The 26,756-nt window shown below is 37.2% G+C and overlaps 2 protein-coding genes across 2 annotated transcripts in view; both read right to left on the minus strand.

Moving 5' to 3' along the window:
- The window catches only part of LOC307068606 (disintegrin and metalloproteinase domain-containing protein 5-like), a gene marked incomplete at both ends in the record, with an annotated part of 136,110 nt that extends 135,790 nt beyond the window's left edge, over positions 1-320 (minus strand). The window contains one exon of the mRNA XM_079726556.1: positions 266-320. Within this exon, the coding sequence (XP_079582682.1) occupies positions 266-320 (55 nt within the window). The remainder of the gene's footprint in view (positions 1-265) is intronic.
- A 4,953-nt stretch (positions 321-5,273) lies between these two features.
- Positions 5,274-26,756, minus strand: part of ADAM32 (ADAM metallopeptidase domain 32) — a gene marked incomplete at both ends in the record, with an annotated part of 184,245 nt that continues 162,762 nt past the window's right edge. Inside the window, 5 exons of the mRNA XM_079726555.1 lie at positions 5,274-5,500; positions 6,281-6,319; positions 8,353-8,391; positions 12,090-12,128; positions 24,486-24,518. Of these exons, the coding sequence (XP_079582681.1) occupies positions 5,274-5,500; positions 6,281-6,319; positions 8,353-8,391; positions 12,090-12,128; positions 24,486-24,518 (377 nt within the window). The remainder of the gene's footprint in view (positions 5,501-6,280; positions 6,320-8,352; positions 8,392-12,089; positions 12,129-24,485; positions 24,519-26,756) is intronic.

Here is a 26,756-nt window from a genome sequence, read left to right on the forward strand (position 1 = left end):
AAGAGCAGACTGCCGTAGGTAGAAAAGGGCCACACCTTTCATTTCTGTCCGTTTTACAGACAAGGAAACCACCCCACGGAAATGAAAAGGTTTTCCGCCCGGGGGGCTGCCTCTCTGCCTCCTTAGCTGCAGACCTCGAGGCCAACGGTCGGGAGGCTCTGGGGGGTGAGGGCGAGGGGCGGGAGGGAGCACTGGGCCAGGATCCTGGACCAACGAGGGCAGCCCCCCGACCGAACAAAGCGAGGGGAACGGTCTCTGGACTTACCGCGGCCCCCATGCAGCCCGCCGAGGCCGGTGAGCAGGACCAGCATGAGGAACATGGCTCCGCCGACCTGGAGCCGCGCTGGCCCAACAGCGACGCCCGTTGCGCTGAGTGAGGGCGGAGCGCGGGAGCGAGACGCGCGCCAGCAGGGGGCGCACGGGAGGCCGCGCGGGGAAAGCGCCGGAAGGAAAAATCCGGCGGAGCTCTCGGCGGCGGCGGGCGCGTGCCGCGGGTGGGCTGGGAGGGCGGGGGGAAAACTTTCGGTCCCTGGTTAAGGAAGGAAAAGCCGCGCGAGTTCCAGTTCTCAGATGAAGCGGGTGCCTAGTTTTGTTTGCGTCTTTTTCTTAGGCCGGCGGTTTTTGAAGTAATTTTTAATCCCAGTGAAGAGAAGGAGCAAGGATGAAAATGCTCAAGTTACCGACAGCAAACAAGGTTCTTCCTAGTACATTACTTACCGCAGGAGGCGGCAAAATGCGTTTATTTGCAAAGACTGGTGCAAACACGGTGGCTTCTCTACATTTCATGGTTGGATATGCCATTGCTCGAAAGCCATGGAATGCAGAAGACCCCGTATACGATCCTTGTCCGAATATAGACTCTTCCAAAAGATCTTCCTTAGTACCCTAAGTTATTGTTGCCACACTCTGTGTAATCCTGCAGCCCCTAGTTTTTACCTGTTTACCTAGCCCTTTGTACGTTCTGCCTCTATTAGGAGCAAGAACAGTTTGATTTCTTGACGTCTGTAGGCGTTCTTCCCTTCGCAGATCCTAGCCCACATCACATTAAATACATTAAAATACAGCCATACTCGATCCTGACTATAAGTTTGCTTTAACAAATGTTGAAATCATGTCTATAAATTCACTTTGAAATTGCTTGGCTGTCCCGAAAAACCAAGAGAAGTTATGAGCAGAATAGAACAGTAACAAGTAATCTTTAAAAAGAATCAAGTGGCAAGAAATAAAGTCACAAGTGCTGGAATAAATAGTAGAATATATACTTATTGCTTTGTGGATTAGCAGTTTGGAATATGTGATTGACAAACTCTCCCAGGAAGGAACAAAAAAGGATTTTTAAACATAGAAAATACCAAGATAAAATTAAGAGATAAGGAGAATAGAAGTAGACTTGTTAATAGCATTTTCCAGAAAGAGAAAAATTAAAATGATTAGGAGGAAATATTTAAAGGGATAATGGGGAAAGTTTCTCTTAACTTGAAAAATAAGAGAATGACTTTAGAAAGGACCCAAGTGTTAAAAACTGGGCTTTGAAGGAAAAACAAATCTGAAATTTTAAATGACAGGAAAGATTCTGAAATCGTCCAGAGGAAAAGAACAAAGCACCTATCAAGGGACAAGAGTCAGATTGACATTAACAGCCATACGAGATGCATGAAATCAGTGGGTCATTAAAGTGTTGACTTCCAAACAGCTAAGGATGGCAGTCGCACTAAGCCAGCCTCTTGCATACACTTTTAGACGAGGGCCAAAGAATTAAGTGGGCATCACTGAAGACAGTACTCTTGGAATTTACCTGGACTCTACAGCTAAAATCAGACCTGCTTCTCACAGACCCCGATTACTTGTGTGTGCTTAATAATGTGGCTGACTTCTCTGGCATTCTAATGGTGGAGAACTGTGACTTTACCATTGAATTGGTCAAATTTCTGTACACTTGAGTTTCTGACAGTTCCGTCACTATTGAAAAACTAATTTCCTCTGTGGATACCCACCAGATTTCTAGTGTACATTAACACGGGACAATGCTGTTGGTGTGCATGCAAAGCCTATAGCTTCTCTGACACATCAAACACCCTGAAAACAAATGTGTGTGCTTAAAATGGACACAAAAAAAGGATATTGCCTTTGTATGAATCCAGGCTAAAGCAGTGTAAGAATATCTTTAAGAAACTCATGAGTGTGGAGTTAGCTACAAAGTAGCTCTTGCCCAAGGTACCTAATGTTCCTATTGGCACTGCCTGTCACTTGCAGAGAGATTGCAGTGGGTCACTCACTCACTTAATCATTAAGGAAAAAGTATATTTTCACTTGAGCTAATTCTTATTTGGGGGGGGGTATAGTTGTTTTCCAATGTTGCGTTAGTTTCTAGTGTACACGAAGTGGAGTTCCCTGTGCTACACAGCAGGTTCTCATTAATTATCTATTTTATCCATAGTAGTGTATATATGTCAATCCCAATCTCCCAACTCATCCCACCGCCCCCCCTTCCCCCTCTTGGCGTCCATACGTTTATTCTTTACATCTGTGTCTCTATTTCTGCCATTTACAGGCAACTCTGCAGGAGCTACATTATCCTTGATTCCATAGTACCTGTTCAGAAAACACATTTTTGCACCTGGTCTCTAGCTTTCACATGGTATATCCATGTCTGAGGTTGGCAAGGCTGGACCAAGGGTCTAGACAGCTCAGCTGGGTTCAGGAAACTATTCCACAAGCCAATAAACTGGAGAAGGAGATTTTCAAATGTAGTGGCTGGAAAAGCCACAACTCTTCTCTTCAAATCTTCCTGGAGCTGACCTACTGCAAGTAGTTGTCACTCTGGCTGAAATGTGTTGTATTATAGCCAAGCACTAGCCGCTTATATTATTGATTGTGAAATATCCTTTCATTGGGATCCACAGAGCGACATGCAACAAAATAAAGAAGACATAAATAAGTGGAAATATCCCATTTTCATGAATTGGAAGATTTATTACTGTTAAGATCAATACTACCCCAAAGCTTTCTACTAGCTAAATGCAGGCATTATCCCAATGGCATTTTTTGCAGAAATTAAAAAACCCATCCTAAAATTCATTCGGAATCTCAAGAAGCCCAAATACCCAAAACAATCAAAGAAAAACATGCAGGTATCACAGAAGTTATTTCTGCTCATTCAAGCTTTCAGTAGTATATTTTTCAAAGAGAACAACCTGTAGTACAAGACAGAGTGAAGTCAGTCAGAAAGAGAAAAACAAATACCATACGCTAACACATATATATGGAATCTGAAAAAAAAAAAAAAGGTTCTGAAGAACCTAGGGGCAGGACAGGAATAAGACGCAGATGTAGAGAATGGACTTGAGGACATGGGGAGGGGGTAGGGTATGTTGGGACGAAGTGAGAGAATGGCATGGACATATATACACTACCAAATGTCAAACAGATAGCTAGTGGGAAGCAGCCACATAGCACAGGGAGATCAGCTCAGTGCTTTGTGTCCACCTAGAGGGGTGGGATAGGGAGGGTGGGAGGGAGATGCAAGAGGGAGGAGATATGGGGATATATGTATATGTAAAGCTGATTCACTTTGTCATACAGCAGAAACTAACACACCATTGTAAAGCAATTATACTCCAATAAAGATGTTAAAAAAATAAAAACACTGTCTGACTGGATTTTTTTTAAAGTACAAGATCTAACTGTATGTTGTTTATGTCAGATACACCTTAAATATAAAAAAGATATATTGGAAGAAAAAGGACGAAGAAAGATATCCCATGCAATGACTGACTATAAAAAAGCTGGCATGCTATATTAATATCAGAAAAGGTAGAATTCAGGCCTAAGAGTATTACTAGAGATGAAAAAGAGAATTGTATAATGATAAAGGGTCAGGAAAACATAACAGTCCTAAAGATACATGCATTAAAGTATAACTTCAAAATACATGAAACACAAATAATATACCTAAAACAAATGACATATCAACAAAAATAATTGGCAACTTTAACACACCTCCCTCAGGAAATGATAGAATAAGGGGAAAAAATTAAGATTTTAAAAAGTGTTAATAAGCCTAACTTGACATTTATATATTTGACAACTACAAAATGCACATTTTTAGTGCACATGGAACATTCACCAAAATAGACCATAGGGTGGATCATAAGCAAAACAATAATTTCAAAGTATTGAAATTATGCAGGTATTTTCTCTGATCATGACTGAATTAACTAAAAATCAATAAGATTAAACTGAAAATATCCAAATATTTGGAAATGAAACAACACACTTCTAAGTAACCCATAATTCTGAGATCAAACTAAAAATTAGAAAATATTTTGACCTGAAGAATAATGAAAATACAACACATCAAAATTTGTGAAAAGACGCTAAAGAGATTCATAGAGCAAATATATACCTTTAAATGAATTAGAAAAGGTTTAAAATCAAGGATCTAAACTTTCACCTCGAGAAGCTAGGAAACGAGCAAATTAAAAAAGGCATAAATCAATGAAACAGAAAACAGAGATGCAATAGAGTATCACCATGGTCAGGAACGAAGAGGGGACATAACTTTGGATCCTACAGACATTGAAAAGGATATTATGAACAACTTTATGTCAAAAGATTGACCATTAAATGAAATAAACTCCTTTAACAATACAACTTGTGAAAAAAATATCACAAGAATGGAAAATCTAAATAGTCCATTATCTGTTAAAGAAATTGAATCCATAATTTAGAATCTTCCCACAAAGAAAACTTTAGCTTCATTGATGATTTTGGCCAAATATTTAATTGAAAAACTGAGCAATTTTATACACTCTTTGAGAAAATGGAAAATGAGAGATATTTTTCCCAACTCGATTTATTGATCTTCATACCAAACTCTGATAAGGGATTAATCTTTGCCCCTGAGACCGAAGCCCAAGCTCTCTGGGTCCTTCTGCCTTCTGGGATTCACCCTGCAGGTCACCCAGCCGAGGGGCAAGAGAAAGGTGGTAAGCAGAGGGAGAGGCCTGGAAGGTAAAGCACAGTCCCCAGAAGGAGCACAGCTTCCCTGAGAAGCCCTGGTTCTGTGGTTGTGGGGAGGGTGAGGTGGTCACATGGCTGTATTAACTGAGATCTGCATGCAGCCAGCCAAGTCCAGTAAGAAGGACCCGGAGAAGGAACACAGTCCACGCTCAGATCCTTTCCTGAGTGAGAGCAGTTGATGCAGATTCCCAGCATCTGGGGCCCCAGGCAGTAAATCCGAGTGGGTGGTGGAGAGAGCTGTGGAGAAGAGCTCAGGGAGTCAGTGGGAGTTGAGACTGACTATCTGCAGTCAAGGGTCCTGAAATGACAAAACTGCGCCTCAGGGGTGGAGGAAGAAATAAAAACAGACGCTCCTGCAAATTGGTCCATCTTGGTTTATTGCTTCCTTCAGCTGTGACCAGGGGAGAAAAGGCTGCATTTTCATTTCTCAATGAGATCGCCAGTAATATCCATTGCCTTCTGAAGGAATTATTAGTTACTGTGGAAGAGAACAAAGACACATGTGCTTAGGTACTTAGGTATAATAAATAAATTACCTTCCACTGCAAAACATATAGTTGGCATACTGCCAAGTGAAAAATTCATATGGAAAAAAAGAATTCTAGGAAGAATTTTTACAATTTTGCTTGTGAAATTATTTAGCTGTAACTTATTTACTAGCAATTGTGATTTCTGGGAAACCACTGTATTTAATCAGAAGTACTTGCAAATGAGAAAATCTAATATTTTTTCCACATGCAATGAAATGTTCTTGAATGTAACAAGTCAAATCTTTGCATGTTTTTAGAAACTTAAATACATATCAATTTTACTTTTTCCATATCTTGGAGCCAGTCATTTTAAAATTTTTTCATATGGTAAACAGTGTTTTGGTTTGGGCACTTGGAAACTCATAGGCCTTAAGCATTTTGCCTACAGTGCCTACTGGATAAAGTGGCTTGATTATGAATTCATTTAAAAGACTAATTTACATATCATATATCTTATTAGAGTCAACTCTAATTCCATTCTGTCCACAAGAGCAAGTTCCCAACAAACTTAAGAGAATTTTACTAAACTGAGGAAAAAAGACTAAAGTCTTTAAAAAATAATTTAAATACTCATTAATAACAAGATTAGTAAAGATTAAAACATTATTTTTGGTGCAGTACTTTATGAATTCATCTAACCAATAAATATTTAGGAATTAGTTGTGGATTATAAATTTCATTTTAATTTAAAGCAAGTTATTTTAAGAGATATTTCCTAATGTACTTGCCTACTGTTAAGTGTTTCACTGCTTTTCTGTGACTTGGAGCTAAATAAATAAAGAAATAATGCTTTTATCACGATACAATACAGTCTGACAAAGATATATTTTTATGGCAGTTTCTTCTTCTTTCCCTTCAAAATTGTGGTAAAAAAGAAATATCTGCCACATTTCTATTTTTATACTCATTATTACCAGAAGTCAAAATCAAGTTCTTCAGTCTCTTTTCCATTTTTATATCCATAGATTTCTTATTTCTGATCCCCCAACCAAAAGAATGAAAAAGAATACATTGAAGACAAATTAATTGAGTTTAATTGACAAAGAAGATAATATAGGTAGTAAGATTAGGGAGAGAATTCAGTGATAAGAGTGGCATAATTTTACTCCTCCTATCCTTTCCCTACCTCTGCTATTTTATATCTTAAAAATTTATACTAGATTTTTCCTACTATTCTGACCACGAAACTCCCCTATTTAATATAGTTAGTTCTTCCCAAACCAATAAAGGGATTTGTATATATAGATTTGTGAGTCTACTGGATACATAACCCATCATATTTCTGGCTTAAAAAAATTTTTTTGTCGTGGTAGTGTTTACCCAAGGAGTTGGTTCTACCAACATCTCCCACTGGCTTTTAAAATTTTTAAAACAGGGAAAAAAGGAAAATATAATGGGTGCTATAACAGTAAAGCAGAGCAACCAGGTCTGCCTAGCTTATTAAATTTAAAAGAAATAATAATCCAAGAATGCTTTTTTTTTTGGTATATGCTAAACACAAGCTAGACTTATGGGTTAACACTCCAGATTACACTCTTCAAATGCAATATATATTGTCCTATGGATGATGACTATACCTCAATCTTGAAAACCACTTCTAGAAGAGGATGACTGTGCAAATTACATACTCTATAATGAGAGATAATGTGAGGGGACAACTGGAGTAGTTATAACATCAATTATGTGTGTATATGAAGTTCAAGATGTATATGATGTTCATTCACTAAGCAAGTATTTATTGAGCATTTACTCTGCTAGGTGCTAACTACAAATTAGTTCGCAAAATACACATGGTCATTATCCTCAAGCAATTTCAGGGTGTATCGGCAAAGTAATGCTTTATTTAGGTAAGCAGAAGTTTGGAAGTATTAGAGTGTTTGAGCACTATATCACAAATCCCTTGGTAATGGTGACAGAGTGGAGGCAATAAAGAAAATCAGCTTTTTTCTTCATACTTTGGAGAAAATAATATCTATAAAAAGGTAATAATGTTAGTAAACATACAAAAACAACAGAATAAAGGATAGAGAAATGCCAATAGCTTCCCAAATGGTGGGGGTGACTTCATCAGGAACGACAGAAGCTATATAATGTGGTGGGGTGTAGCCTGAAAACTTAACCTGTGGGTATGAAGGATATTCTGGAATATCAGTGGATTGAAAGTAACTAAAAGAAGACACTTTAAGGAAAAATGCCAGGCAGGACAAGAAAACCAAAACTCTACAAGGGAGAAAAGAAGATTAGCAAATCAGTATGTATTAGATGACTTCAGAAGGATCACAAGGCCACATGGGAAACTGAAAACTCAGAGAACCCTTATTAACACAATTGAGGGCTGTTGGACTGAGGTGGGCAATGTGGAAAACGTAGAATTTTAGTGTGTTTATGATAACTGTCTCTTAGATAAACTCCTCCTGATTGGGGTAATAATTCACTCAATTGTTCATATTGAGTTTGTGGGTATAAATGTAATCTAAACAAAAAAGTAATATTTCCCTTTGTATTTCATCATAAAACATGCAAAAATGCTCTATGAGTTAGTTTCACAAAATAATTATAAATACCTTGTCTCTCATTAGACAACTAGTATTTCCCTGTGTCTCAAAAGAGTATGCAATCAATAAAAATTTAATAAACTGAAGAAAATTAATACTCATTCCCAGAATGGAAAATATTAATACGTTGTTTTTAGTGTAGGACTTTATCAATTGTGGCTGCTCAAAAAATATTAAACAATCTTTTGTTCATTCTTATTTTCAACATATACTTACTTATAAGAAACATGTCTTATGTCGCTTACGTGCTGGTATTTGTTTGGTCACTACTTTCTGAACTCGATCTAAATAAAAATAAAAATGTCCAAAAGTTAATACTAAGAAACCTGCCTACTTTAACAATGAAGATCAAGCCATTTCATACCAAAACTAACTCTTTTAACACCTGGGGCAGGAAAATAAGTAGCAATCTTATTTACCCAACACCAAGTGCAACACATAGTGCAAAATTTAAATCCTCCAGTGGGGAAACGTATCAAGACAGCAGAGATGCATTTTTTTCTTTATCACCTCTAAGCACAGTATATAAGTTTGATTCTGAATGCCTAAATTTGGCCTTCCAGTTACAAGTTAGCTTTTTATTTGTTAACAAGTAAATTGCTACATTTTGCAAATTAACATTCACATTTACTTCTGGGCAAACTAGCAGACTTAACTGACAGAATAAGTTCCCCTTTCTATTCCACAAGGAAAGTTTCCCGTTTCTACTCTGCAGAAAAGCTGAAGATAATAGCGCAAAAATTTAATACCAAACTGAGATTGACAGCCAGAAAAGGCTCTTTGTCTGTCAGTAAAAAATGAAGAAACCAGAAATTCAGAGAGAAAACAGAAGCAAAAGCTGAATGACTACAAGGGACTCTGAATTACTTGTACCCTAAGGGATATGATTTTAATAACTCTAGCTTGGTAGGAGTTTAGGGTACAGATATTTAGATGTTAGAAAGCTAGAGTGAAGCCCAAGCCTGGTAGTCTTGAATGGAGTTAACAAAAGGTATGGCCACTGAGAATGCAATAGGCAAATTTTCTCAGCCATGTGGATGGAAAAGGATCACCTAGAGATGCAGGACCCCAGACCTCCACCATCTATAGAGGCAGGACCACAATTCCTCAATTTCATTACCCACAAATTCGAACTAGCAAGCATAGAAAATATTAAAACATTCATGCCCCAAGACAGGGAAAGCTGAAACATTTCCCTCTTCCTAACGTATGCCTCTACAACTCGGGGTGTGCAGAGTTCCCATGAGAACAATCATTGCCCCTGAGGATGAGCTTACAAGTCTAAATTACAAACAACTGTGTGTTAAGTGCCCACAGGCACAGCACAGCAGAACAAAAAATTCACATATTGAGATCGATGGATAATATAAAAAACCTTTAATAGAAACATTTAGGATCTCCACAGAGATTCAGGCAGAAGTAAAGCAAGAAAAGGATAGCTGTTAAGAGAATGGGTGATTTGGAAACTAATATGAGGGAATCAGTGCCAGAGAGAGACATGAAAAAGCACAGCATATGAACAGCCCGGTTAACAACTATGGAGGATAAAGTGAGAAGACTCTCCCAAATATAGTCATTTCAGAAGCAGAAAAGATAAAGAATGGAAAAGAGGCGATAATTAAAGAAATAATGACTGATTGTTTTCCCAGAATTAATGACCTGAATGCTGGTATCTAAATACTATATGGAATCCAGAGCAGTGTAAATAAAAACAAATTCTATCAGAACATATCATAATAAAATAACAAAACATTCAGGACAAAGAGGAAATCTTAGAAGTCACTTAGAGTAAACACATTAATTGAAAGGGAATAAATAAGTGAATCAGACTGTCAGCTGAGGTCTCATCAATGCCAGTCAATGTCACATTACAGCAACACAATACTTTAAAAGAGCTGTGGAAAGTGACTCCCAACCACAAGTCTGTAACCATCTAAGTTGCCTTTCAAAGATGAGTGTGAAAAAGACATGTTCAGACATTTAACATCAAATGCTTATAATCACAAAAACTAAAAGGGGTGTACTTCAGGAAAAAGGAAATTGGAATCAAAATGAAAAAAAAAAAAAAACGGACTCAAGAATCAATAGTGGGAGTTCCCTGGCAGTCCAGTGGTTGGGACTCAGTGTTTTCACTGCTGTGGCCCAGGTTCAGTCCCTGGATGGGGATCTAAGATCCCACAAGCCATGCAGTGCAGCCAAAAATCTAAAATAAATAAATAAAATAAAATCCAGGGTTAAATACCATTTAAAAAAAAGAATGAATGGTGACCAAAGCGATTGGTAAATATGTTGTTAAACCCTAGTAAGTATTCATTTAATATAAAATGATAATAATAATAATAATAACTGACAAATGGAGGGGGAGTTGTGTAGGTGATCTAATATCCTTCTGTTGTTTAGAAGAAGACTGAAAATATTGAATTTTAGATATTTAAAAAATTAATTAGACCTAAAGTGGTACTAATATAACATATACTGGGATTCATCCCACCTCCCTGCCTTCTTTGACCTCAACAGTCTTTCCCACTGACTTTCTACCAGAAAAAGATTATTCCAAAAATAAATGACCTGAAAACTACAGTGGATGTTATGTTAGTAAAACATAGCAGTAGAGTCACGTGACATTCTTTAAATATAAATGAATAAAATTATCCTAAAAATGTTTCCCTGGTATATAACAAGCCTGAAGGCTAGACCAGTGGATTAACATTCCAAATTATACTACTCTAGTTGAAATGTGCATTTACCTATGGGTAATTCTATCATCCCTTACCCAGTGTAGGTGAATTAATATCCTAGGAGAGATGAATTATGTTGACAAGGTTTCAGGATGAGAGATAATAAGAGAGGGAGAAAAAGGGGCAGTTATAATATTATAGATACATAGATTGTGTGTGTGTGTGTGTGTGTGTGTGTGTGTGTGTGTATTTGTCTATGTACCTTTGTGTTTGTGGATTTTTTTTTTGGTCTGGTTGCCTGTGTGTGGAAAAGATTAAGTAATCATGCATTCATTCAACAAATATTTATTGAGCACTTACCATAAACCAAGGACTCTGCTACATGCTGGCTATACAGTGCTATCCTCTACGATAACAGAGTTTAATAAGACATACATCCAAGGTGAGGAGAAAGTAACTGTGTTTGAGGACCATAAGATAACTCCCTGATACTGAGAGGACATAATAATGAAAATCAATTTTTTTAGTTTGGTGAGAGTAACTCATGACTCCATAAGTGTCACTAAAAGGAGAAGATCATAATGTCAAAAGAGAGATAAAGGACAAGAAAAGCAGGCATTGTAATAGAAGAGGAAGACCTCTTCTGGAATAAAAGAAATTAAACAACCCTGTTGTGCAGCCTAGACAGCTTACTCTGTAGATTTGGGTGTGTCTGCTAAGTGTACTTTAGAGGGACCTAGGTAGAATAACACCATCCAAAATTGTTGGATATAGAAAACTAAACAATTATTGTATTATTATACAGACACATCCACCTTTCAGGAAATGGAAGGAGACCTAATTAAAACTACTTTGTAATCCTGAAAGGCTATGGAACACACAGAATTGTTATTCCTGTACAATCTTTTTCTTCAGCAAATTTTTCCTACGTGACCAGGGTAAGCCCTCATTCAGTTGTTCATGAGCATACATATTGGATTTCTAGAGTCTCCAATTAAAGAAGTAAACTTCCCCATTTATGAGTTAGCACCATAAACATTTCACCAATCATTTTTTCCTTTGTTTCTCCAGAATAAACTCCCAACATACATTAACAAACTGAAGAAAAGAAGACACTGATTTATTTAGACAAATACTCACTACTTAACTAAGTTGGCAAATATTAAGAGGAATTTTTTTGTGTGTAGTACCTTATCAATTGTTGCTGCTCAATTAATACTTAGCAATTACTTGTTGATTATCAATTTGTTCATCTTATTTTTTAACACATACTTATTTTAAGAAATCTTTTCTAATTTACTTACCTGACAGTATCTTTTTGGCTACTACTTTCTGATGTGGACCTAAAATGCAAGTGAAAATAATGCTTCTAAGTTAACACTTTAAAAAAAGTGTGCCTCCATAACAAATGAACGTCAGACCATTTTGTAACCTGTATTAATGCTTTTATACCACTAATCACCACTAATGCATCATTTCAAAAGATTACTAAGTTACAGTATGCAAATAAGTAACATTTTTATTTACCAGTATACCATGTCCATAGAGAACATAAATGTCAAGTTCTCAAACAGAGGAGAAGGAAAACAGATTTGTCACTTCCCAGCTCAATATATGCTTAATTTTGAATTCCTGATTCTGGTCTTTAGGTTCTAACCTAATGTTTTATCCACTAGTAAACAAATTACTGCAGACTGGGCTGACAGGGTAATTTCCACCTCCTATTTGACACACAGAGAAATAGTGAAAAAAATAACACAAAATGCTAATGAAAATTTAAGGGAAGGAAGCAACATTTCTAATGATAGTCTGAAAAAAAAAGAGGATATAGAAAGCACGAAAGGTAAATAGGAACTAAAGCTGAATGACCCTAGAGGTCGGGGAATCAGTTAGGGAGTGGAGCCCACCTGGAAAACTGGAGCTGACCACCTCCTCTAACCTTGGAAGCCATGAAAGGCCATACCACCCACTAAGTGGGGATAGTATTATCATGAGTCTTAGAGATGCTGCAGGGAGATTGCTTCAGAAGTATAGATGGAAACGGATCATCTAGAGACACAGGAAACTTAGGTGCTTAAAATGCTTTAGGGATATGGATGGGAAAAAAACATCAAATACAGAAAGAGGAATCTTAAGCCTTTACTGTACAGGTTCAGGATATTAATTCATGTTTCCTATGAATTCTAGATCTCCATGTGTAACAAACACCTCAAAAGTTTATGACTGGGAGGGGGAGTCTGGGGGAGAATGGATACATGTATATGTATGGTTGAGTCACTTTGCTGTGCACCTGATACTATCACAACATTGTGAATTGGCTATACTCCAATATAAAATTAAAAGCTTTTGTAAAAAGTTTATGACTTAGGAGGATAAAACAAAATAATCTTGACAAGGAGGATTCTACAAAGCAGGATATACAGAATTCTCATGAGACAATCATTGCTGCTTAAGATGGCCTTACAATCAAATTAAAAAGCCAGTAAGAGGTAACGTCCACCTCTTACAGAGTAAACTAATGAATTCATACACTAACAATTATAGGTAACAGGAAAAACTTCAAAAAAAAGAATGTTTAGGATTTCCATAGAGATCAATAAAGGAACAGAATTCATTAAACAAGTAATGACAGAATGAGACCGGCCAAGATGGCAGAATAAAGATATTGAGCTCACCTTCTCTCACACCAAAATCACAACTATTTGCAGAACAACCATAGATGAAAAAGACCAGAAGCTACATGAAAAGATCTACAACTAAAGATATAAAGAAGTAACCACACGAAATGGGTAGGAGTGGCAGAGTCAAGACCCATACATCCTGGATGGGTGATCCACAATAGGAAAATAATTACAATTGAAGAGGTCCTCCCCGAGGTGTGAGGTGCCCCACATCAGGATGCCCAGCCCAGGAGTCCTGTGCTGGGAAGATGAGTCCCCAGAACATTTGCTGAAGGCTAATGGGGCTGTCTTTCGGGAGACCAGAGAGCTGTGGAAAATAGACTCCATTCTTAAAGGGCACACACAGAATCTCACACACTCCAGGACAGAAGCACGCAGGGCAGAAGCGGTGAGTTGAATGGAGCCTGGGTCAGACCCACCTGCTGATCTTGGAGAGTCTCCCGGAGAGGCAGGAGGCAACCGGAGTTCACCCTGGTGACACAGGCACTGACGGCAGCCATTTTGGGGAGCTCGTTCTACCTCGTGGACACCAGTACTGGCAAGTAACCTTCTGGAATCCTCTTTCTAGCCTATTAGCCCCAGGACTAGTCCCATGCCCGCCCAACATCCTACAGGCACCAGTACTGGGACAGCTCAGGGCAAGGAAATAATTGGGCAGGGACACAGCCTCACCCACCAGCAGACAGGCTGGCTTAAGACCCCCTGAGCCCACGGCCGCCCCTGGTTATGGCCCTGCCTACCAGAGCGTGCAGGGCCAGGCCCAAAACAGCAGTGCACAGGCACTAGACCCAGGACCCCCATGGTTCTGCAGCCAGAGACCCTGGGACCCAGCTCTACTCCTAAGTAGGTGGGCACCAGCCCCAGAATCCATAATCCCACCTACTAGAGAGCCTGCTCTAGACTCAGGACCAGGCTCACCCACAGCAGGTGGACACCAGGCCCAGGACAAGTGCAGCCCCATAGCCTGTGCCCCCCCCCCAACTAGAAGGCCAATTCAAGCTTCTGGACACACTGGGCCCTGCAGCCAGCTGTGTCAGGATCTAGCCCCACCCACCAGTGGTCTGACACCAGCTCTGGGACCCCTGGGCACTGTGGGCAGACCCCAGGATTAGCTTTGTCAGTGGGCCAACACTAGCCCCAGGAACCGGCTTCACTCACGGGGGGATTAGCAACATCTCCAGGATCTCCTAGACCCCAACTCCACCTACCAGTGAGCCAGCACTAGCCTCGGACCCCTGCAGGGTTTCACATCCAGCTGTCTTGTGACCCAGCCCTGCCAACCAACAGACCACAGCTTCCACACAAGGCAAGGCCTGGCAACCAACCAGACCAGGGACCAGCCAAGCCTATAAAACCACTTACTGTAGCCAGCCTGCCACAACAGAAGGACCCAAACAGCCCACATAGGGAGCACCCCTAGAGCATATAGCTCTGGTAATGAACAGGGAGTGTGCTGCTGGGATACATAGGACATCTCCTACAAAAGGTCACTTCTTCAAGATTGGGAAACATAATCAACATACCAGATACATGGAAATCAAAATAGCAAGTTAGGTGAAATGAGACAACAGAGGAGCAAGTTCCAAACAAAGGACAAAGATAAAACTCATAAGAACTAAGTGAAATGGATACAGGCAATCTACCCAGGAAAGAATTTAAGGTAATGATCAAAAAGAGGATCAAAGAACTCAGGAGAAGAATGGATGAACAGAGTAAGAAGTTAGAAGTTTTTAACAAAGAGTCTGGAAAATATAAAGAACAACCAAACAGAGATGAAGAATATAAATGAAATGAAAAATACACTAGAAGGAATCAATAGTAGACTAAATGATACAGAGGAATAGATCAGTGAACTGGAAGAAAGAGTAGTGGAAATCACTGATGCTGAACATAAAAAAAAAGAAATGAGAACAGTTTAAGAGACCTTCAGGACAACATCAAGCATATTGACATTCACATGATAGAAGTCCCAGAAGGAGAAGACAGAGAGAAAGGGGCAGAGAACATATTTGAAGACACAGTAGCTGAAAACTTCCCTAATCTGGGAAAGGAAGTAGACATCCAGGTACAGGAATTACAGACTGGGTGCTTAAACAGCAGACATCTGTTTCTTAAAATTCTGGAGGCTGGGAAGTCCAAGAACAAGGTGTCAGCTCATTTGGTTCCTGGCGAGAACCTATTTCCTGGCTTGCAGGTGGCTGCTTTCTTGCTGTGTCTTCACATGGTGCAGAGAGAGAAGGAGCTCTGGTCTCTCTTCCTTGTCTTATAAGAACACTAATCCTGTCATGGGGACCCCACTTTCATGACCTCATCTAAACCTAATTTCAGCCCAAATGCCCCAACTCCTAATACCATCAGATTGGGGGATAGGGTTTTAACATGTGAATTTGGGAAGGGAGACATTCAGTCCATAAGACTACTTAAAAAATCATTCCAAAACTTAGTACCTCAAAACATTTATTATTAACTCTCTTGGTTCAGTGAGTTGTCTGGGATCAGCTGAGTAGTTCTCATTTGGTGTCTCTCATGCAGTTGTAGTCATGTGTCAGATGGATATCTAAGATAGGTGGATGTTCACATGCTGTCAACTAATGACAACTATCAGCTGGGAGCTCAGTTGGAGCTGTCACCCAAAGTGCCTGTATGTAGCTTCTCCATGTACTGGAGCATCTTGCAGCAAGGTAGCTGGGTTCCAAGATAGAGGAATGCAACAGCAAGCATTCCAAAAGGCCCAGGTGACAGTTACGTGACCTCTATATTAGATATACATTGGTGATTACATACAGAATCATAAAGAGATTCAACTACTTCTTTTGGTAAGAATATTTCTTAGGTGGTATTGTGCACTTCCAGTGGAAGGGACGTAATACCTGGTTGTTTGTCTTTTTATGATAACATCCATTGATGATCAAACATCTAGATAAAGTAGTTCATCAGGAGTTTAAACTTGCATTTTTCAAAGATCATTGTGGCTAGACTACAAGTTGTCTTACAAAGAAATAAATGTCACAGTTATGTGCAGCTTTATGAGAATGGCAATCAAAACCAAGTCATAATGATATAAAGATTTATTGGGTATCTCATCCTGGTTTGGTCATTTTAACAGTCTAAAAATAAGTAAGTTCAAAGGGAAGAAAAAAAGGAATAAGTTGTTTTGGCATATTGTTTCCCTGATGCTGTTCAATTCCATCAAAAAGAACCTCATTAAAAATATTGTTTTGAAATAAAACATCAGTCCTTAAAGGTTAAGAAAAAATTCATTAACCCCACAACCAGGATAGATAACTGTAGTCTTAATCACTGGGTTGCAAGTGCTTGCTTTTTCTTTACTTTCTCCTTTAAAAAATTTTTTTATATTAATTAATTAATTGTTTTGGCTGCGTTGGGTCTGTTGCTGTACACAGGTTTTCTCTAGTTGTGGTGAGTGGGGGCTACTGTTCGTTGTGGTGCATGGTCTTCTCGTTGCTGTGGCTTCTCTTGTTGTGGAGCATGGGTTCTAGGTGCATGGGCTTCAGTAGTTGTGGCTCACGAGCTCTAGCGTGCAGGCTCAGTAGTTGTGGTGCACGGGCTTCAGTAGTTGTGGCTTGGGAGCTCTAGAGCGCAGGCTTAGTAGTTGTGGTGCATGGGCTTAGTTGCTCCGTGGCATGTGGGATCTTCCTGGACCAGGGCTCGAATCCGTGTCCCCTGCATTGGCAGGTGGATTCTTAACCACTGCACCACCAGGGAAGCCCTAAAATGTTTTTTAAATTTAGGTATAGTTGATATACAATATTTTATAAGTTACAGGTGTACAGTATAGTGATTCATAATTTTTAAAGGTTATACTCTATTTATAGTTATTATAAAATATTGGATTTTCCCCGTTTTGTACAATATGTCCTAATAGATGACTATAAGGAAACAGAAATACAAATCCAGGAATCAGAGTGTCCCCAAAGGGATCAACCCAAAGAGGAACACAAGACACATTATAATTAAAATGGCAAAAATTAAAGATAAAGAGAGAGTATAAAAAGCAGCATGGGAAAAGCAACAAGTTACATGCAAGGGAACTCCCTTGTATGTACATACATATTAATAAGTACATATTTATTAATAAGTATGCACATACTAATAATTACTTAAATGAAAATGGACTAAATGTTCCAACCAAAATACATAGAGTGGCTGAATGGATACAAAAATAAACCCGTATATATGCTGCCTACAAGAGACTCATTCAGTGCTAAAGAAACACACAGACTGGAAGTGAGGGGATGGAAAAGGTATTCCATGTAAAAGAAAATTAAAAGAAAGTTTGAGTAGCATTACTTATATTAGATAAAATAGACTTAAAGCAAAGACTGTTAGAAGAGACAAAGAAAAATATGATATAACAATCAAGGGTTCAATCCAAGAAGATACAACAATTGTAAATATATATGCACCCAACATAGGAGCACTCAAATAATTGAAGTAAATTTCAACAAAAATAAATGAAGAAATCGAGAGTTACACAATAATAGTAGGGAATTTTAACACCCAACTTAGATCAACAAACAGATCATCTAGACAGAAAATCAATAAGGAAATATTAAATGACATATTACAACAGATCAACTTAATAGATATATATAGAACATTCCATCCAAAAGCTGAAGAATACACATTCTTTTCAGGTGCGCAAGGAAAATTCTCCAGGACAGAGTTCATGCTAAGCCACAAAACAAGCCTCGATAAATTTAAGAAACATTGAAATCATATCAAGCATCTTTTCTGACCACAACACTATGAGACTAGAAATCAACTATAAGAAAAAAAAAACTGCGGAAAACACAAACGTGTGGAGGCTAAACAATATTCTACTAAATATCCAATGGATCACTGAAGAAATCAAAGAGAAGATTAAAAAAAATACCTGGAAACAAATGAAAATGAAAACACAACCATCCAAAACCTATGGGATGCAACAAAAGCAGTTCTAAGAAGGAAGTTTATAGTTATACAGGCTTACCTAGGGAAACAAGAAAAATCTCAAATAAACAACCTAAACTTATACTTAAAGGAACTAGAAAAAGAAGAACAAACAAAACCCCAAATAGTAGAATGAAAGGAACCATAAAGATCAGAGTAGAAATATATGAAATAGAGACAGAAAAAAAAATAGAAAAGGTCAATGAAACTAAGAGCTGGTTCTTTGAAAATATACACCAAATTGATAAAAACTTTAGCCAGACTCATCAAGAAAAAAAGAGAATCCAAATAAATAAAATCAGAAATAAAAGTTACAACTGACATCACAGAAATACAAGGATCATAAGAGACTACTAAGAACAACTATATGTCAATAAAATCAACAACCTAGAAGAAATGGACAAACTCCTAGAAATGTACAATCTCCCAAGACTGAACCAGGAAGAAATAGAAAATGTGAACGGATCAATAATCAGTAATGAAATTGAAAGTGTGATTTTAAAACTCCCAGCAAACAAAAGTCCAGGACCAGACGGTTTTACAGGTGAATTGGACCAAACATTTAGAGAAAAGTTAACACCCATTATTCTCAAACTATTTCAAAAAATTGCAGAGTAAGGAATGTTTCCAAACTCATTCTACAAGGCCAGCATCCTCATGGTATCAAAACCAGTAAAAAGAAAGGAAGGAAGGAAGGAAAGAAGGAAGGAAGGAAGGAAGGAAGGAAGAGAGAGAGAGAGAGAGAGAAAGAAAGAAAGAAAGAAAGAGAGAGAGAGAGAAAGAAAGAAAGAAAGAAAGAAAGAAAGAAAGAAAGAAAAGAAAAGAAAGAAAGGAAGGAAGGAAGGAAGAAGAAAACTACAGGCCAATATCACTGATGAACACAGATGCAAAAATCCCAGACAAAATATTAGCAAACAAAATCCAACAATACATTAAAAGGATGATACACCATGATCAAGGGGCATTTATCCCAGGGATGCAAGGATGGTTCATTATCCATAATTCAATCAATGTGATATGCTACATGAACAAATTGAAGAATAAAAATCATATAATCATATCAATAGTGCAGAAAAAGATTCTGGGTACAAAATTCAACTTTCATTTCTGATAAAAACTCTCCAGAAAGTGGGCATAGGGGGAACACACCTCAACATAATAAAGGCCACATGTGATAAGCTCACAGCTAACATCATATTCAATGGTGAAAAGCTGAAAGCATTTCCTTTAAGAAAAGGAAGAAGACAAAGATGCCCACTGTCACCACTTTTGTTCAACACAGTAACAGAATTCCTAGCCATAGCAATCAGACAAGAAAAAGAAATAAAAGGAATCAAGTTGGAAAGGAAGAAGTAAAACTGTCACATTTTTGCAGATGAAATGATACTATACATAGAAAATTCTCATCAGTGAATTCAGTAAAGTTGCAGGATACAAAATTAATATACAGAAATCTGTTGCATTGCTATACACTAGCAACAAACTATCATAAAGAGAAATTAAGGAAACAATCCCATTTACCATTCCATCAAAAAGAAGAAAATACCTAGGAAGAAACCTACCTAAGGAGGCAAAAGACCTGTACTCGGAAAACTATGGCACTAATAAAAGAAATTGACAATGACACAACAGATGGAAAGATATACTATGTTCTTGGATTGGAAGAATTAATATTGTTAAAATGATCCTATTACCCAAGGCAATGTACAGATTCAATGCAATGCCTATCAAAATACCAATGGCATTTTTCAAAGAACTAGAACAAATAATTCTAGAATTTGTATGGAAACACAAAAGACCACTGATAGCCAATACAGTCTTGAGAAGGAAGGACAGAGCTGGAGGTATCACACTCCCTGATTTCAGACTATATTACAAAGCTACAGTAATCAAAATAGTTTGGTACTGGCAGAAAAACAGACATGTGGATCATTGGAACAGAATAGAGAGCTCAGAAATAAACCCACACACTTATGGTCAATTAATCTACAAAAAAGGAGGCAAGAATATACAGTGGAGAAAAGACAGTCTTGTCAGTAAGTGGTGCTGGGAAAACTGTACATCTGTATCTAAAAGAATGAGATAGAACATTTTATTACACCATATACAAAAATAAACTCAAAATGAATTAAAACCAGAAACCATAAAACTCCTAGAAGAGAATGTAGACAGAACACTCTCTGACATAAATTGTAGCAATAGTTTTTTGGATCTGTCTCCTAAGGCAAATGAAACAAAAGCAAAACTAAACAAATGGGACCTAAGTAAACTTAAAAGGTTTTCCAGAGCAAAGAAAACCAATGAGAAAACAAAAAGACAACCTACTGAATGGGAGAAAATATTTGCAAGTAATATGACTGAAAAGGAGTTAATATACAAAATATATAGTGCATCCAACTCAAAATCAAAAAACCAAACAACCGATTAAAAAAATGTGCAGAAGACTTGAATGGACATTTTTCCACAGAAGATATACATAGGCTAACAGACACATGGAAAGATGCTAAACATCACTAATCATGAGAGAAATACAAATCAAAACTGCAACAAGCTATCATCTCACATCTGTGAGAATGGCTATCATCAAAAAGATCACAAAGGGGCTTCCCTGGTGGCGCAGTGGTTGAGAGTCTGCCTGCTAATGCAGGGGACACGGGTTCGAGCCTGGTCTGGGAGGATCCCACATGCCGCTGAGCAACTGGGCCTGTGAGCCACAACTACTGAGCCTGCGCATCTGGAGCCTGTGCTCCACAACAAGAAAGGCTGCGATAGTGAGAGGCCCACACACCGCGATGAAGAGTGGCCCCTGCTTGCCACAACTAGAGAAGGCCCTCACACAGAAACGAAGACCCAACACAGCAAAAATAAATAAATTAATTAATAAACTCCTACCCTCAACATCTTAAAAAAAAAAGACCACAAATAACAAATGTTAGTGAGGATGTGAAGTAAAGGGAACCCTCATACACTGTTGGTGGGAATGTAAGTTGGTGCAAACACTGTGGAAAACAGTATGAGGTTCATCAAAAAACTAAAAATAGAACTACCACATGATCTAGTAATTCCACTCCTGAGTATATATTGAAGAAATGAAAATACTACTTCGAAAAGATACACATACTCCAATGCTTGTAGCAGCATTATTTACAATCGCCAAGATATGGAAGCAAACTTGTGTTCATCAACAGATGAATGGATAAAGAGGATGTGGTATATTAACACACAACAGAATATTACTCATCCATTAAAAAGAAAGAAATTTTGCCATTTGTAACAATATGGATGGACTTGGAAGGTATTATGCTTAATGAAATAAGTCAGGGAAAGACAAATACTGCATGTTATCACTTACTTGTGTAATATAAAAAATGAAATGAACTAGTGAATATAACAAAAGTAGAGTCACATATATAGAGAACAAACTAGTGGTTACCAGTGGAGATAGCAAGGGGGTGAGAGACAAGAGAGGGATAGGCAATTAAGAGGTATCAACTACTATGTATAAAATATATAAGCTACATGGGTATATTGTGCAGCACAGGGAATATTGCCAATATTTTAAATAACAATAAATGTAGCATAACCTTTATAAAAATTATTAATCACTATGTTGTATACCTGAAACATATAATTTTGTAAGTCAACTATACCTCAATAAAAAAAGAAATGACAGAACTGAAAAAAAAAATTGTTGATTTTAAATTGTTTAGGGAAAACACTAAACAGAATATAAAATATACATAAAACTCCAGTTAAGAAACATGGAACAATTTAGACACAGAAAATTTAGAATGAGGGAGAGTCAGTATTTTAAGAGAAAAAGTCTAAAACTTTTCCAAAATTGAAGAAAGGTATGAGTCTTCACACTGAAAGAAAATATTGGGTCCAGCTCATGATTTTAAAAAAAAATCTCTACCAGAATACATTATAACAAAATAACAACTCTAAGGACAAAGAATACATGTACAGGCTATGTTAGGCAGAATTCTAACAATGGCTACATTAGGCAGAATTCTAAGATTCCCATTCCTTGGTTATTCAAACACTTTTCAAAGTACTGCTCTGAAAAGATTTTGCAAATGTAATTAAAGCTCCAAATCTGTTGGCCTTAAAATACAGAGATTATTTTGGTGGGCCTGACCCAATCAGGTCAGCTCTTTACAAGTAGAGTTTTCTCCTGCTGGTACAGGAAAGAAATTAAGAGAGAGTCAAAGCCTTAGGAAGACTTATATTGCCCTTGTTTTTTTAAAGGCGAAGGGAGGTACATGAGTAGCAATACAGGTGGCCTCTGGAAGATGGAGGGGCTCCAAGCAGACAGGCAACAAGGAAAGAGATACCTCAGACCTACAGCTGCAAGAAATTGGATTTTTCTTACAACCTAAATGAGCTACGATCCCAGCCTGGCCTTCAGGCCTTCAGGTCAGACTTGTGACAACCCAGCCAAATCCACCTGGATTTCTGACTTACAGAACTTGCACATAGTAAATGAATGTTGTTTAAGTCACTGAGTGTGTGGTAATTTGTTATGCAGCAATAGGAATACAATGACTAGGTAAAATCCCATTAATTAATTAATTAATTATTAATCCTATTAATTAATTAATCCTATTCCTATTAATCATAAAGGAATAAATGAATCAACACACTAACAGAAGATTTATCATCATCAATTGTAAATGCCACACTACACTGACATATCTTCAAATAGCAAAGGCAAAATAACTCTCAGCATACTGAGAGTCCATACTACATAAACTCATACTCAAGAGTGAAAATAAAGATAATTTTAGGTGGGTAAGATAAATAATTTACTACACACAGACTCACTAATGGAAATTCTAAGAGAGGTACTTCACCAAAAGGGAGATTGAACATTAAAAAATGGAATTAAATTCAAAAAAGAATAGTGAGTAAATAAGTTACAAATATGTAGTGAAATCCTAGTATGTTTTGATTAAATATCATAATGATAATGATGACTTATTTGTATCAGGTTAAAATTCAGGAGTAACTGAAAGCCAAATGATAATGCTATGGAAGAGTGAAGAAAAGAGTATAAGGTTTAATGGTCTAAGATCCATAAATTGTTAGAAGAAGATTATAAGTACTTTTATATCTAAAATTGTAACTTTATCTACAGTTAATTTTAATAATTTAATAAGTCATAATATAATAATTAAAGAATTAAAGAATATCACTAAAGAATATAACTAGAACATATAATGACCAAATTGATAGAAGGAAAGAAAAAACAATGAAAGCACAATCAATATGATGGAATGCATGAAAGTAGAAAGAGAAAATACTGAAAAAGCATGATAAATAGAAAAAAACAAAACAAAATGGTAGAATTTAGTCTAAACATATCAGCAAACATATTGTAAGTATATAAACATATTCAATTCAACTACTGAGAAACTCTTGAGGTTACATATTTTAAAATTCCATTGGCAGGCTGTTTTCAGGAGACCAAATTAAATAAAAGGTTGAAAGTAAGGGGATGAAAAGTTACATTAGATAATGTAATAGAATAGAATGTTGGTATAGCAATTATAAAACAGTAAGGACTGAATTTATGGTTAAGAAATATTAATGGGGACAATATGCTATTTATTAATGATTGAAAGAAAAGCACAGCTAAGTCAGTGTAATTAGTTCTCATCAACCCATAATTATTATAAAAATTTATACATGAGTTTTGTCATGTACAATCTATCAAATGTCAAGCATCTGCTTGTTTGTTTACCCAACCAGTACATAAATATAACCCAAGTTGGGTAATTTCCAGGCACTATACATCCTTTTTCTTTACTAATTATACATATCCTATCTTTTTTAGAGTCAGCCATTTTATTCCTTGTTTCCTCAGAGTAGACTTCCAATAAGTATTTATTAAATGAATAAAAGACTAATTTACTAGAAACTAAATTACTATATACTAGTAGCCTGGTTTTCAGTGGATTACTTTACCAAACTTAGCCATTCAAACAGTATCTAGACATTGTGAATTATTAATTCATTCTTAATTTTCAACATGTGTCTTAAGATGCCTTCCAATTTACCTACCTGCTAGCATTTCTGTGAGTGCTGCCTTCTGATCTGGATATTAAAAAAAAAAAAAAGGAAAATAGTGTCCAAAGTTAGTCCTAAGAGCACTTGCCAACTGCATAAATAAAAGTCAGGCCATTTTATAAGCAGTATTATCTCTTTTACAAGGTAAGTTACCAAAAAAGAAAATAATGTCCAAGGTCACTGAACGAAGATGCAAATAAATAACATTCTTATTTACTTATATACCTCATCCACAAAGAGTGCATTTCAAACATGTACTAAAGAAATTATCAAGAAGGCACAAATTTTCTTTTATCACTTCTAAACACAGAATATAGGTTTGACCCTGAATTCCTGATTCTGACCTTTATACCCCAACTTTTAATTCATTGATAAAGAAATGCTACATTTTATAAGTTAAAACCCATACTGACTTCTAGACAATCTGATAGAATGAGCTGGTGGGACAGTTCCCCTTTCCATTCCTCATAGAGGAGTGCTGAAAAAAAATAAGACAAACAGTTAACACATAACTGAGGTTAACAACAAGAAAAGAATTCTCCTGGTGCTAGTAAAAAATGAAGAAACTGAGAGTTCAAAGGGTAAACAGGAGATAAGAGTGAATGATTGCAGGGGTGTCTAAACCAGTGATATGACTTTGGGACTAGAGAATTAATAGCCATTCCTTAGAAGTTATGAGGCCTTTTCATGCAAGGAAACTAAGTGAGCTCCTTAACTGGAGCCATTTAACCTGGAAGCCATGAATGTCCATACCACCCATTACACAAGGATAGTAAAAATTCTGACAAGTGGCCTTTGGAATGCAGCAGGGAAAGGGGGATATGCAACAGGAATAGATGGGGGAAAACGCATCACTGCAGAGTCCCAAGCCTCCAAAAAATGTACTTTCAGGGCCCAGTCACACTCCTACAAATTCTTGAACACCATGCATAGCAGTTGTTCCAAATATTTTTGTTTTAAAAGAAGCAAAAATGAAACCACCCACATGTGTATGTCTTCAACACAGGGCATGCAGAATTTTCATGGGAAAAGCATAGATACTGAAAGGAAAAGACACTGAAAAGAGGTTTGTGTGATTACAAACCCCTAATAGATAATGTCAACAGCCAGAGCAAAACAATGAGTTCACACACCAAGAAATACAAATGATTAAAAAACTTTAAGAATATTTAGAATCTCCATAGATATTTCCACAAGAATAGAATCCATAAGTCTAGAACAGGACAGAGAAGGAAGAATTGGTGAAATGAGAGTGATCTGAGGAAATCAAACAGAACGTGAGATGCAGAGAGAGCTATGAAAGTGTAGTTACAAACGATAAAGACACACTTCCAATTCCGGTCAAGATGGAGTAACAGACTGGATTTACCCTCCTGCCTGAAACAAATGAATATCTGGACAAAATATATTAAATGCTGGTTTTCAGACACTGAATATTAGGCAGGATAGTGATCTATGAGAGAAGGGAATAAAGGTGAGACCTGTGATTGCCCCTTGTTACTGCCTGAGGAGAGTTGCCATCCTGTAGCACAGCAAGGGAAACCCAGGCAAAGCCAGAAGTCTCCCTGAATTGAGGTAATAGGGTCTGGGAATGCCAAGGCAGCTACACTTCTCAGGGCAGAATACCAGAGAAGGAAGGAGGTGCACAGAGAGCTCCTGAGATCTGTAGAGGGTTCTCTTTGAGTGTTCTGAAGAGTACCAATCACTGAATTCAAGTGAAGAAACTCCCTGAGCCAGAGAAAAATTATTAGAAATTACTAAAGGAAGCAATCTCTTGTACTCATATAGGAACAGGAATAGTTTGTGTTCCTACCATCTGAGTTGAAAAATCTCATAATTCACAGTGAGTTTGGTAGAGTTACATGGAAGAGTATTGCCTCCGTAGTGCTAACCATTCTGATCCTACTTAACGAAGCTTAAAAGCAATGGTGTTAGAACAACTGGATATTCTTATGCAGGAAAAGAAAAACACTCAATTCATACCCATACAAAACTTAGTTCAAATTGGATATAAGCCTAAATGCAAAACTTAAAACTATAAAACTTTTAAAAGAAAACATGAGAGAAAATCTTCATGAATTTTGGTTAGGCAAATATTTCCTAGATACAACATCAAAATCATGATCTATAAAAGAAGATATTGATACACTGGATTTCATCAGAATTTAAAACTTTTGCTCTTTAAAAGAGTGAAAAGAAAAGCCTTAGACTAGAAGAATATATTTGCAAATCATATATATATAATAAAGCACTTGTATCCAGCAT

Source organism: Hyperoodon ampullatus (assembly GCF_949752795.1).
Source record: "Hyperoodon ampullatus genome assembly, chromosome: 20".
Lineage (NCBI taxonomy): Eukaryota > Metazoa > Chordata > Mammalia > Artiodactyla > Ziphiidae > Hyperoodon > Hyperoodon ampullatus.